We start from the raw sequence: 14429 nt of genomic DNA, 5'->3' as shown, positions 1-14429 counted from the left end.
AAATACTCACGGGGAAAAGAGGATCGATCATCTTATTCTCTTAACTTCTAGTTACAGAACGAAATAAACACGAATGAACATCAGAAGGTATGGTGAAAGATGCAGTACTTCTGAAATGTCCTCTATAATCACTCAATCAGTGTTTCAACCGCAGAAAGACGTCAATAATCAAACCGCTCGCAAACAATGAATGACTTTTCCAAAGTAAATGTGACTGACTCGTTAGTCAGCTAGAAAAAAATAACTGAAGTTTTACTTACAATTTTATAAATTTATGCACCATATTACATATTCATTATATGTTTACTTAACCTGTTGTCTACATAAGAGAATGGAAGGAGCTAAAAAATAAAATTCAACACCGCCATTGCATTATGATTACATGTGAAGAGATGCCTCAGACCTCTCAGATATTACTAATGAAGAAAGATGGACTGGATGTGCAAGACTTATGATAGTGGAGTATGACGTAAGGAGTAGGCCAAGCTACACTCAATGGCCAAGTGATGCTGACATTATTATGGTTCGTGAATCATGATACTGGCTCAGATTCTGTGTAAAGAACGATTCTTTGTGACTGAAGTAGTTCTTGAGTGGGAAAAGATGTTCAGTTCCCACTTTGTGAACCTTAGTTCCCAGGACATCCACAAGATGGATATAAATGCTGATGCCGTAAAAGGAGGGCGGACGTAAACTCATGACAGGATGACTAACGTGTGTAAAACTGGGTTATGTTCATTCTTATGTGGCACTTAAAGTAATTTGGCGCCGATTTTTTTCTTACTGGAGCCAATGGCTCCTCAAGTTATTTTTTTTCTCTGGAGCCCTGTCTAGGATGAATCCAGAGAATGTGTTTGTTGCAGTAATCGCTTTCACTTGGAGCAGAAACCTGATCTACATTGCATGAGGGCAGAACTTTTCTTGTGATCAAAGCTGAATTTTCAGCTTCATTACTCCAGTCTTCAGTGTCACATGATCCTTCAGAAATCATTCTAATATGATGATTTGCTTAAACATTTGTGAATATTATCAATGTTGAAAACAGTTGTATTGCTTCATATTTTTGTGGAAACCTTGATACTTTAAAGTTCAAAAGAACAGCATTCATTTGAAGAAATCTTTTTTAACGTTATAAATGTCTACAACAATACTTAAACTTATACCATCAATCTATACAGGCTTTCCTGTAGCTCAAACAGTAGAGCATTGGCACTTGCAACGCTAAAGTCATGGGTTTGATTCCCAGGGAAAGCAAGAACTGATAAGAATGTAAATGTGTACATTGAAATGCAATGCAAGTCGCTTTGGATGAAAGCATCTGCCAAATGCATAAATCCAAATATGCTTAACCACTTTAAAAGATGGAAATCATATTAGTTTAATATTTTATCCCATAATACCTATATGATGTGCGCATGAAAATGTATTGCACAGCAGAAATGACCCTCCTGTGGTCAGTACATTCATTAAGTGCATGATTCAGCATTTAAATATGACTGAGCGTTGATCATAGGATATATGACACTGTATTTAATTATAGGGATATAATTCACAGGCTTGTGCCATTTTGAGTGTTATTAGAATAGATCATTTTTTCATGTAGCAACTGTGTGTTTATGTCGGGGTGTGTAATGTGTGTGTTTGCACTTGTTGGTCACTGCATGCAAAGCCATAATTTAGTCATCAGAAAACAACAAATCTGCATTAGAAAAATGTAATGGATGGCAAAGATGAAGAAGCGGGAGCCAGGACCCTCAGGAGACAGGTGAAGTTGTCTGCTGTCTGCAGAACTCTCTGACTGACTGTTCGTTACACTGCAAAAAGTGATCAAAGGAGAGAAAAACTAGTGCAGGAAGAGAGCGCTGGGGCCCGGGAGAGCGAGAGGAGGTGCTGAGAGCCCCGACAGGCTTAATGCTGGAATAAAAGGAAAATAAAGTCTCATTGAGAGTTAGAAAACAAGAACAGCAGTTGTAATTAAGCTTTCCCTGAGGCTTGATTTAAGTTATCTGATTTGGATTCCCTGCAGACATCATTACGGTCCTGCTCTACAGGGACACCTGAACTTCCTCTATCGGCAACAACAGGCTCACCTAAAGACTTGTACAAGCCGTACGTGCGTTTCTGTCAGTGTGCATCAAATTTGCTTTGCGTTCTGATCGATCACTTGCATTTTGTTTTCAGTCTTTTAGTGAAATTGGAATAAATATTTTGTGTAAAAAAAAAAAAAGAAGAGAAGTTTCTTGAGCCACACATCAACATATTAGATTTCGAATGATTGAAGACTCGACTAATGATGCTGAAAATTTAGCTTTGTCATCAAAGAAATATTAAAAGAGAAATTGCAATAATATTTCACACTAAAACGATTTTTTTACTCAATCAAATCAAGGAAATGCAGTCTTGCTGAGCAGAAGAGACTTCTCTCAAAAACATCTTACCGACCCCAAACTTTATGTTTGTTAAAGAAGTAAAGCAGTTCAAAGAAATCTTTCAAATGACTCGTTTTATCGTTGCTTGTTTAATATCGACCACATGTTGTTTGTTCTGCCTCTGAAAACCAGGTCTCTATTGATGTGTTTTCTCCGGTCCAGCTTAAGCAAAGTTCAAACCTATGACGTAGCAAAGGGATTAATCTTTCTCAAATTACGTGGGCCAGCAGAGATCAAACCATTAGTCCTGACCTGAGCAATAGCCATTCTAGTTCCTACAACTATATGTCTGCTTGAAAGCTGATGTTACTTATGGAGACAACATGAAAGGCAGTTTCTCTAGTAGATGCATCCTATAGGATTTAGTGTTTCTTCCGGGCGGCTGGTGAGAAAAGACAGAGAGTTTCGTTTTTATGGATTGCACCATAAAAGATGACACGTTTGCTCTTTATTTACTCTGAGAGGTGGTGTAAACCGAGAGATATGGTTGATTGATTTTTGTGTTGATTATTCCGGTTTCTACAAAGCCCCTCCTTCCAAAAAAGCCCAGATTGCTCTGATTGGCCAGCTGACCCAGTGCGTTGTGATTGGCTAAACACCTCAAGCGTGTGTTGGAAATGAAACGCCCCTTACCATAATTGCGATTTTCAGCTTCACAACATGGCAACAACACTACAATTCACTGAAGCCTCGTCCTCTCTCTCTGCGAATGCCTTTGGCCAAACATTATTCTAATGTGTCGCTTTGTGATGTAGACGTTGGCTGAAGTAATATCTAGACTTCGATCGAGGTGTTTTAGGCAGGTCTGGAGCAATATTCTCTGTTGGATAATAAAATAAATAATAAATCCCTTTAGTGGGAGACTATGAGCTTTGTAACTTGGCAGATGTTAAACATGCACACACTGATACATTACACACCGAAGGAAAAGCTTCTTATGGCCTCTAAAGTTTAAGGTTTAGGGTTTTGTTCAGATTGATAACTCTAAATATTAATCTTCAGTACTTTTACTATAACCGCATTTTTAAGATGTTTTGCTCTCTTACTAATCCTGTTGACTTGTATTAAACGTAATGTAACGTATTGCATAAGCAATACAAGCTTCCAAAGGTGGCCAGAAACGAGCTTGTAAAAAGAGGTGGGTGTGGCAGAGCAATAGTAAAAGAGTGTTTTTCCTTTTTTAATAAGATCAAGTGCTGCGGTATCATGTTTGGCTCTCTGCCGATCTACAGTAAATGCTCAATGCGGTCTAAATATAGTTTTTGGCTTCAATGAAAAGAAATGCCTCATATTTCTGACACAGGTGGATTGGGATGCACATGCAGACTGATCTTACTTGGCATATTTTTTAAAGTAAGCTTCATTGGTGGTGGTGGTGATCTTACCCGCTAAAGACCATAAGTCATGATAATTCAAACTTTACCATTACTCTACCGCCTGTCTGCAACGTCCTCCGTTAATTATAGAGTTCAATTGTTAGATAGTCAGCAGATCTTACTCTGTAAAGCTTCAGCTAGAATTGCCAGTTATAATGTAGCTAAATTAGATAAACATGACACATCTGAATTATATTAGTGGGAGAAAGATTTTATATTTATGTTAGTGGAGAGAACATTTTCTGATTCAAGCAGTTCATGTCACACTTCACTTAGATTTACTTCATTTGCATTTACCTTTTTTTTTTTTTTTCTACAAATCATATTTTTAAAGTTTCAAGATATCAAATTGAAAAGGTTTTATTTTCAGTAAGCAAAATATACACATTTTTTTTTTCAGCCTCATTTTGTCAATTTGGGCATGGCAACTGTGAATTATATAAGTAGTTATATAACGCCACCCTTCTGTCCAAGATATTTTACCATGTCCAAAATGTCTTTTAATATTTAATATTCTTTACATACCAAGATGTATTGGTTCATGTCATTGTGTGATATGTACTGACAGTCCTGTATCAGTTCAGGTCAGCACAGCCCTATTAAATAACCATCAATATCAAGCAATTCTGTAATTTTGCAATTAAAATCAGTTTACCATTACTTTTGGGTCATATACATTTCTTTTCCCACTGTCCTTTCTCTTAGTCCACTACCCATCAATGCTACCCTTTATTATTTCGTCTGCCTCTTTACTTTCCTTCAGTCATTTTTTCATTATGGAAAAAAAATCTCTCAATGTTTGGACATCCCAGCACATTAAGTTTTGATTTATGGGTCAAAATTGAAATAAAAAGGTATAAGAGAATTATGATGTTAGACCACAACAATAGTCCACATAGTCCCCCTTTTTTTTCCAATGTTCGGGATAATTATGATCAAATGTGTTAAATGGAGATGCAACTGAAATTTTTAGTATTTATGAAATTGCCCCCAATGTCGAATAAGTGATCCTTCAGGGTGTTGGGAATGTGTTGAATTTTGTCAGCTTTGGCTGTTTAAATTCACTGGAGCTTTCTGTGGTCACAGATTCCCTGCAGGCCCACCAATAACGGCTCGCTAACAAGTGTTAGCATGACAGCAGGGTTGCTCTGCTATTTTTCCTGAATCAATGGTCTGGCCTGGGAGAGCAATACTTTTTTAAGAGCTTGCAAATAGAAGATTCTTTATTCTTCCAGATAAATTGGATGAGCAGAAGTGGTGTTAATCAGGTGAAGGTAGCATGGCATGCCAAATAGAAATGCGAGGTGTGTACTGGCTGATGACATTGATGGAGATTCATAATGGGAGTTTGTCCTTTTAATAATTAGATTACAGATATATCATTTATTACAGTGAAAATTGAGACTAGTTCATGATGAACAGAATCAATTTGTGTAAATCGTAAAACCATTCTTATGTAATTCATTCATATTTATGCATTTAGCAGACACTTTTATCCAAAACGATTTACATTGCATTTAAAGTATATATTTTATGAGTTTTCCTGGAAAACAGTTCAATCTATTGGAATTGAATGCAATTGTTACGTTGAATTCAGCAGTTAACATGAATTTGTTGTTTTGTTCATGTTTCATGAATGAAGCTCGATGTTCCCTGATAGCACATGTTGCATTGACTAAAATATTTGAGAAAATGTTCCGGTTGGATGCTAGAAGAATTACTAAGAATTAGTGTTACTAATTACTAATTGCCATGGCACTTTTTATGATGTTTGTACACAATAGATATGTTTCCATCCAAAGTTGTGAATTTAACCTGTGCGCAAAATTGGAATATGGCACAAAACATTTGCGATTAAAGCATGTTCAAGAGAACAAAATCGTCACTTCCTGGGCAATTGGCGCAAAATATCTGTAATAAAAATGGAAGCTCTAATTGTCCCCAAGCCACTGTGCCTCTTTTGTCCTACATCATAAATGACTTGCGTATCAGATTGCGCAGGCGAAACGCAACAAACAGCGCCATGTCGTCTTGCGTTCGGATGGTTATCTTGCCTGGTGTTTGGGAATGCACTCGTGTGAGAAGCTTCTGGGAGGGCATTATGCTAATCATTCTGATGACAGACTTTGGCTCAGGCATTTCAGGATGATCCAACCAACATTTGAGATGCTGTCCAATGAAATTGTTTCACCGGGTTAGTCCAGTTATCCAATTACACACAATTTTCCAAAATGCACATAAAACAGGTGGATGTAAACATAGCTAATGACATTTAATCAAACACAATGGCCCGGTTTCACAGACGGGGCTTAGACTAAGTAAGGATTAGGCCTTGTTCAATTAGGACATTCTGTAGTAGCTTTCATAAACGTGCCTTAGAAAAAAACATTACTGGTGTTCATCTTGAGACAAAACAATGTCACTGACATATTTTAAGATGTCAGTGCAAGTCTCTTTCAGTTAAACCTGCTCAAACATGCAGTGTAGTCTGGGACTAGCTTAAGCCTTGTCTGTGAAACTGGGGGAATGTTCTCCAGATGTTGCAAGGTTATCGTATGCATGCATACTGGGTTGGACAGAATCATTGCATTAGTCCTGTTTTTGCATGCCACATACGATGATGACAGTTTTTTTTAACAGAGTCTGTCATTTCTCTCTGTGAATGAGGACACCATGTTCCCCTCCGCTTACTAATTGCCATGAGGCCAGTGAGGGTCTCATTCAGATGCATTGATGTTTGCCCAAATGATAGCAAACAGAGGCGGCCTATCCTCTCTGCCAGCCAAACGCACACAGAGCCCTTTGTTAGACAAGAGGACCTGATAATCGCACATCTCTTTGCTTCTCTCTATTTCTCTCATTCTTTTATTTTTATTACACATAACATTATACATAAAGATACAAATGGGGAGTTTTGCAGTGATGCTATTGAAGAATCATTTTTGGTTCCTCAAAGAACCTTTCATTGATCAATACTTACCGTTTTGTTTTCTTAGTGTGAAGAACATTTCAATAAATTAAAGAACCTTTTTTTCACTATAACAAATTTTCCCGGAATGGAAAGATTCCATTCAACTGTTAAATGTTCTTTATGGAACCATAAATGCCAGGAAATAACTTTTTTATCTTTTATGCTTTTTTTTTTTGTTTAAAGCTGCAAGTCTGTAACTTTTTTGGGTTAAAAATGTATCCCAAATAAATGTGTGAGCAAGTACATAACCAGCCAGTGTTCAACACTCTCTGCTTGCCGTAGCTCGATTCTAAACGGTAAGCTTGTAATAATGTTTTTAATTCCAGTGGTACTGGTGGATTTCCGCGTGAGATTCGAGCATGTCTTTGCGTCATTACGTCACATCTGTCCACATAAAGAAGGAGTCTCGATTAGTATAAGCAATATTGCTTATGGTGGAGGTGGAGATTTATAGCCTTTTCTCACAGCACTTGATGTAATTAAACTTAGCAATTTGAATGCGGATCCAGAAAGGTTCAAACGACAATCTCCAGTTACAACTAGAGATTCACCCGTTGTATAATGCAAAAGACTTTGGACTTCGGAGTGGCTACAGAAAAAAAAGAGACTTCAACCGGCCCATGCGAAAACAAGGATAATATCGGAAGGGCTTTTGAAAGATGGCGTGAACACTGTGTTTTGAAGGGGTTAAAGGGGAAGAGATGGCTTTTTTTCCGTGCATCGAATATTGAATAATGCAATAAATATGCAGCTGATTACAGATACGCATGTTTGTATTTCAAAGAGAACCAGTTCTAAGGAACATTAATTAGTTGGTATGATAATTAGAAATTAGACTGCACAGAAATGGAAACTGAACTACAGGTAGCCCTAATACACATTAAATGTAATCACGCAATGCTGCTAATGTTGTTAACATTAAAAATTTGAGAACAAAGTATAATTTGCACGGTTTGACGTGATATGATAAGCGATCGTTAGATTTAATCAGCGTGATTTACCGCAATGCTTTTTTTCCCTTAGTTGGTCAGAACAAAAGTGGATGTTACTTGTTCAGATGACAAATTCTTATGTCTATTCTTATACTTCCAAAAAAAAATCTGTGATTCTGAATGCCAGTATCCACACCGGCGTGGTGATCGACAGCCGCACATTCTCCTCAAAACATTGGATTCATCCGCGATGTGCCGTGCCGAGGCACAACCCACGTAAAGTTGATAATTCCACGAATAACTGCAATTGCAGATTTCAAACAGAGATGGCGACAGAGGAAAAACTACGGATTGCAGCTTTAATCTATCTAATGTCCCTGAGGTATGGCGAGTTATGCATACTAATCCCAAATCCCAACTTTGAGCAATAGTAATATTAATGCTTGCAAACAATAGAAATATTGTAAACAGGTCATTAACAACAGCTGCTTTATAATCAGTAAAGTACTTATTTAATTACATGTTACTCTGTTGTTATATTAAGTAATTGTTCATCGTATCTTTTGCTACCTGATATTATTCTCAACTTTTAAGTTAAGCCTCACCAAAGGAACAAGCTCCAAAACACTGTTTATGAGTCTCTCCAATTCTCCAATTACACTGTTTTACCCTCTTTGGGTTTGTGAATAAACAATTCATTTGTTATTCTTGAAGTCTCGTAAGTATCAATTATTTTTCTCGATTAGGCATTAGTAAGTATTGTAGTAATATGGTAGAGTTGGTATAACGGTATATCCCATGAGCTGTAAGTACTGTAGCAGGGCTCGGGGGACGCTGTGTTACTGTCTCTTGGGTCTCTGCTCTGGGTTTAGGTCTCTTACACTGTTTAGGTGTGCTGTTCTGTTCCTCTTTTCCTAAGACCTTTTTTTTTCTTTGTACAAAGTACAGTGGACAATAAATTCAGTGCAGTCATTACACTATAGGAGGTCAAAGGTAACAAAAGTCAATTATTAATCCAGATGAGGACAGGAAATGCAACTGTTCATACAAGATATATATATATGTATGTGTGTAATATTTAATAAAAAAATTACATATATATATATATATATATATATATTAGTATTTATTTTATTTTAATTAATATTTATTTTTAATATTTTTGATTGATTGATCACTACCTCAATAAAATTAAGATGTTATTTGAAGTTTTTCAGATTTGTTTTAACCCTTATTTAAGAAATTACACATTTCCAATTAAATGGATTTTTGTTGTCAGTTGTCAAACTTTTTAAATACAATTTTATATTATGTTATATTTTATTATTTTATTTTAAATAAAAAAAAATTTAATCACTTTTTGCGTGTGGTTTGAATATATAAAATATATAATAGGTTAAAAAGTCAAATTTGTTCAGATGCTTGTTAAAAGATGAGAGTGTGAGTTAGTAATTGGAGTGTGGGACTGTGCAGTAAATCAGTGTGTTTGGTAGAGGTAGCTGTGTTTGAATGATTCAGCAGATGGCTGAGGAGACGCGTTTCACACGCCGCTGTAGGGGCTTCTGACGACACGACTGTGCAGATGCTGCGTCTCCATTTACAACTCCTACTGAATTAAAACATGTTAAAAGAAAATGAAATGGAGAAGGTTTTTTGTGTGCTTTCTGGCTTTTTCCATACACAAAAAAAATGCTGTGGCTGAACCCTAATGCAGACATTAATGCTATGGTATTTTGATGGATACTAAATGTTGAAACATCCCTAACGTTAAAAATGACAAATACTAGCGATACTTCTTGTAGCATGCATGATAAACTAAAATGATTCTGTGTCTGTGCATTTGGCAGAACTCTGGCAGATTTTGATTTCTACCATCTAATATGATCGGATTAAAAACTTTACACTTCACTGAAAGCCTTTTGATATAGTTGTTCATCTCCCCTCAGAATAACTCAGAATGATTAGGTATCATATCTTTCCACTCAAAATAATTGAATGACCTCTCTACGTCTTCCACTCAAAGCTGGACTGGAAGAGGTTTTTGTTCTCTCAGCGTTTTGTCCAGAGCTGTGCTTTTATGATTTAGACTCATTACTTTATGCAGGAATAATCCAAACTGTTCCCAGACCTTTTTCTGTATACATCTGTGAACTTGTGAGCTGCCTCTAAGAACATCAGGCTTTCATGCATTGGAAATAACAACAAGCGGAGCGCCACGGCCAGGCTACGTCAACAAGAAGCCGAGTTTTGACAGTAGATGTTTTGGCGCAGCTTCAGTGAGCAGTATTAGGCTAAAATCATCTCCGGGAGTGAAGGAAGTGCACAATCCCTCAGAATAAGCAGACACACAGCCTCGGCCCTTCAGATATGATGCATCATGCACAGAATATTTGAGAACGTGCTCTATTCTGAATCTGTACTCATGGCCAGCCGTCGGGCAGAGACCCTGTATGTCATGAATGTACTATAAAGCATATAAAAGTCCCTGAAATGTAAACAATAAGGTATGAACGGCTGAGATGATGATGTAACCCCTGATGTAAAACAGGACTCTGCTTTTCAGTGAAATTGACAAAATGCAGTTGGAGCTGCGCAGTTTTATTGAACTTGATGCTTTCCGGTTTTGAATTGATTTTTTCACCTTTGAGTTTTTATTTGTTTGACTGCTTGCTCTGCATTCATTGTCATTCAAACTGTTTTCTTCTCTCTTCAGGTGCAGGTGAATCAGGGAAGAGCACCATTGTGAAACAGATGAAGTAAGTAGAAAAAGGGTTCCTGTCTCTTTAGTGTTTTTTATTTATTTATTTATTTATTTTTTCATCCAGTCCCATTTACTGTGTGCATACGGTAGGGCTGCACGATATAAAAAAATAAAATAAAAAAACTGACATTACGTTATTTTGTTTTTCTTTTGATAGCGTAGAGCTGCATGATCAATCGTTAAAAGAACGCAATCTCGATTCAAACACCCGCGCGAACTTATTGCTAAATAAAAAAAACCAAACAATTTGGCTCTGTCTATTAAACCTTTGACAAGTACGATCACAGCGAACAGTCAAATCTGTGTTTAATAATAATAACCCTGTCTCAGAGTGGCTCGATTCACAGTAAGTGAACAAAGCAGCTCACAGCTGTGTATCGATCAATGCGATATGGTGCTATAACTTAAACCTATTGCCTCAAGCTCCATTTACAAAATTGGCATGCCAAGTTGCCCTCTTTTCCCCAGTCATGACCACATCCATATTCTCTTTCGCTTCCTCCTCTTTTTTTCAACGCACATAAAAACCACAATTGCCAAAGTGAATACGTAAAATGAATCTAGCTCTATTTGTTTACCACTAGCGCATGCTGATGACGTTTTATTCTTCTATACTAACTTGAGTCGTAGCTTACGATTCAATACAGGTGTCATCTTCGTAAAGTCTACATGCATGTCCATGTACCTGTAACGATCTTAAAGTCCTCACTCGGGAGCGTCGCGCTGCTTTAAGTCTGATAAATCGCACACATTGACAGTAAATGAGCTCATTGCAGCTGCTGACAGACAAGTGCGTGCACACTATTTATATTCAGTAATAAAGCCATGCTTCATCTGTCACACATTTATTTGCAGCAACAGCACTTTGAACAAATGACATCATGGAGTGCTAACGTAGGTGTTTGCAGAAACCGGCTCTAGCTGCTGTTACGAGTTTCATTTCCGTGATGGAGTCACATTTCTACACGAGCGAAACCACCTTACAGACCCTGTGATGTAGTGCTGGTTCCTTTTCTTGAAACGTCCTCATCCTGTTCATGATTAATAGACACCATCCATCTCCTCGTGATACCAAATTGTTGCACTACTTTCTATGTGCGGCTCTGCTCTGGGCAGTCGTGTCTCCATAATAATCCTCAGTCTGCAAGCGTGTCTGGATTCACGCTTCATAAACACCTTTTGCATACTTTAGCATAGTATATTTAACATTTTTAATACAAATACTGAATACTATTTTCAATATCTGGCAATATTTAAAGGCACTAATCCTAATCTGGCATACTATTTATTATATGAGAATATAGTATGAGGATTAGCGATTGGCTGGTTTCTCTTGGCATCTATACAATAACAGTAACTGTGCATTTATATCGATTTTTCAGAATAATAATAAAACCGCTAACAGTTTAACTGGTTTTGAAAAGGTTGGGTTAATTTATACCTGTGTTTTTATGCTTTATTCAGTCACATACTGCATGTACACTAAAATTTTGATCAAAAATACAGTAAAAAAATGTTTTTTAAATAAATACAATTTTAAATAACATGATCCTTCCGAAATCATTCTAATATGCTGATTTGCTGCACAAGAAACATTTTTTTTATTATCAATGTTGAAAACAGTTGTGCTGCTTCATATTTTTGTTAAAACCATCATGCATTTTTTTTCAGTATTCTTCATTGAATCATACGTTAAAAAGAACATGTATATATTTTTTAAGATAGAAATAACAGTTCACTGTTTTGTAAGATAAATGTACGTTTTATGTATTGAGATGTTTGGGTTGGAGCATCATTGAACATCTTTGCAAGCTCTGATGAAAGGTGTGCTATAAATGTATTTTATTGGGCTCTAAATATCTTTGTGTAAGTAAATCTATTTCTCATGAGGACAGCAACACACAGTTTCACACTCAGATCATTAATACAGGTTTAAGCAGAAACAGTGTTACAATGACAGTAACTGTTACCAGCACCAGACGGGGTGTTTAAAACACGGGGAATTCTGCTAGTTTATAACCCAGAGTAACAGTCCTGAAGCTGTCATGTGTCCCACATTTCTTCTATTCAGTTACCAAGTAAGTGTAAGAACATTTAGCTTTATTTTATCAAACCTTTTAAGATCCATTAGCCTGAGCTTCCTCCATTCTGAGCTGCAGAAAGAAAGGAAAAATTGTTTAATATATTTCTAATGTTTTCCTTACTGACAATTTCATTTTTTTTAAGTCAAGTCAAGTACAATGTAATGATTTAATAAAGGTGTGATCTCAAACATCATGTGAATAAAGCCCCACTGGACTATTTTATATCAGCTGACTCTTGAACAGAGAGAAGACGTGAAGATCTGCTGACGTCAGTGAATCTGGAGTTCCTAAATGATGCAGGTTCAGATCCACCGCTGAAAACTGACTTGTGTGACCCAGAGAGACACCAATACACATTCTGGGCTAAAATGGTGGCTGATAATTAGTTTTATGGCTGATATAACTGATATGATGGCTGATATATTATCATGGCCACAATAAATGTAATAATTTTAGTTGGTAAAAAAACTGTACATTTTAAATTTGGAAAATTAAGGTCTAATATTATATGCTTCCAATATTTGCCTGATTGGAGTGTTTGATGCAATTAGACCAATTAAACTATATGATTCCTGAAAGCTTTGTAATAAATGTAATGCAGGTTTAAAATGTGGATTATAACTTGTTGTATCTTAATATGATCAAATATTATTACAAATATATATATATATTGTTTAAATTTTTTATGAATTCAATATTTATTTTATTTTACTGAGCATTCCCAGATATCTTTTATTTTATTTAGCATTCTCTGCTTACATTTTTTTTTTAATTGTTACATTTCACCCTCTGTTTAGAATCATCCATGAAGATGGCTACTCAGAAGACGAGTGTAAGCAGTACAGAGCCGTGGTCTACAGCAACACCATCCAGTCCATAATGGCCATTATTAAAGCCATGAGCAACCTCAAGATCGACTACGGAGAGGCGGCCCGAGTGGTAAGAGCTCCTGCACACCTGTGAGAATGTCTGGGACTGCCATGTAGGTCATGCTTAGATTCAGTAAATAATTCAGAGAGTCCCGTACCCTGTCACAACTTCACATTTCTGATGTACAGGTTTAATGTTTTGCGCACAATGTCAAATCCATCAGGCGGAGCGAGTTGTTATTTTGTGCACAGATGAATCATTCACAATAAAAGCAGGAAATATGAGCAGTTTTGTGTTTATTTTAATCTGAACTATTGCCATTACAAATATTCCATTGTAATATGTTTGGAGCGACAGTAATTGTGCAGTAAACCGTGCTCAAGGTGTTGTAATCGCTCGCTCCCTCAGCACGTGTGTGTGTGTTTGTGCAGGATGACGCACGGCAGCTGTTTGCTCTGTCTGCAGCAGCGGAGGAGCAGGGAATCTTAACTGACGACCTGGCCAATGTGATCCGCAGACTGTGGGCCGACAGCGGGGTGCAGGGCTGCTTCACCCGCTCCAGAGAATACCAGCTCAACGACTCGGCTGCTTAGTGAGTGTCTGCGCTTACTGTACATCTGACACACTCATACACGGGCTCCACCTGCAAATGAGTCCAATTAATCTATAATGAATATGTTTCAGCATAGCATATCACAAAATCAAGGCATGGAAATGAATTGGTGTAAAGGTGTGGGAACCCTAATTGCAGCATTATCAAATCTGATTGGGTGAGATGTTAACAGCTGGTGACTGCTTATAAATTGAATTCCAAATTAGTTCATATACACTCATAACAGGCTAAAATTAGAATTACTTTTTTTTTTTTTTTGCTCATCAATTTTTTTTGGTTGCATCACCATGGCTGCATCAAAAATCCAGTGAAAACCATAATATTGTGAAATATTATTACATTTTTCTATTGTAATTTAATATAATATAATGTGTTTTATTCCTGAGATTATTG

General features: G+C 36.8%; 1 protein-coding gene across 1 annotated transcript in view; it reads left to right on the top strand.

The window, feature by feature from the left end:
- Nucleotides 1–14429, top strand: part of gnai2b (guanine nucleotide binding protein (G protein), alpha inhibiting activity polypeptide 2b) — a 48387-nt gene that overhangs the window by 24568 nt on the left and 9390 nt on the right. Inside the window, exons 2-4 of the mRNA XM_056270534.1 lie at nt 10422–10464; nt 13351–13492; nt 13855–14015. Coding sequence (XP_056126509.1) covers nt 10422–10464; nt 13351–13492; nt 13855–14015 — 346 coding nt within the window. The remainder of the gene's footprint in view (nt 1–10421; nt 10465–13350; nt 13493–13854; nt 14016–14429) is intronic.

This window comes from Rhinichthys klamathensis, unplaced genomic scaffold (assembly GCF_029890125.1).
Source record: "Rhinichthys klamathensis goyatoka isolate OS25496 unplaced genomic scaffold, OSU_Roscu_1.1 h1tg000303l_1, whole genome shotgun sequence".
NCBI lineage: Eukaryota > Metazoa > Chordata > Actinopteri > Cypriniformes > Leuciscidae > Rhinichthys > Rhinichthys klamathensis.
The sequence above is the reverse complement of the archived record's forward strand: the minus strand, read 5'-3'. Positions and strand labels throughout refer to the sequence as shown.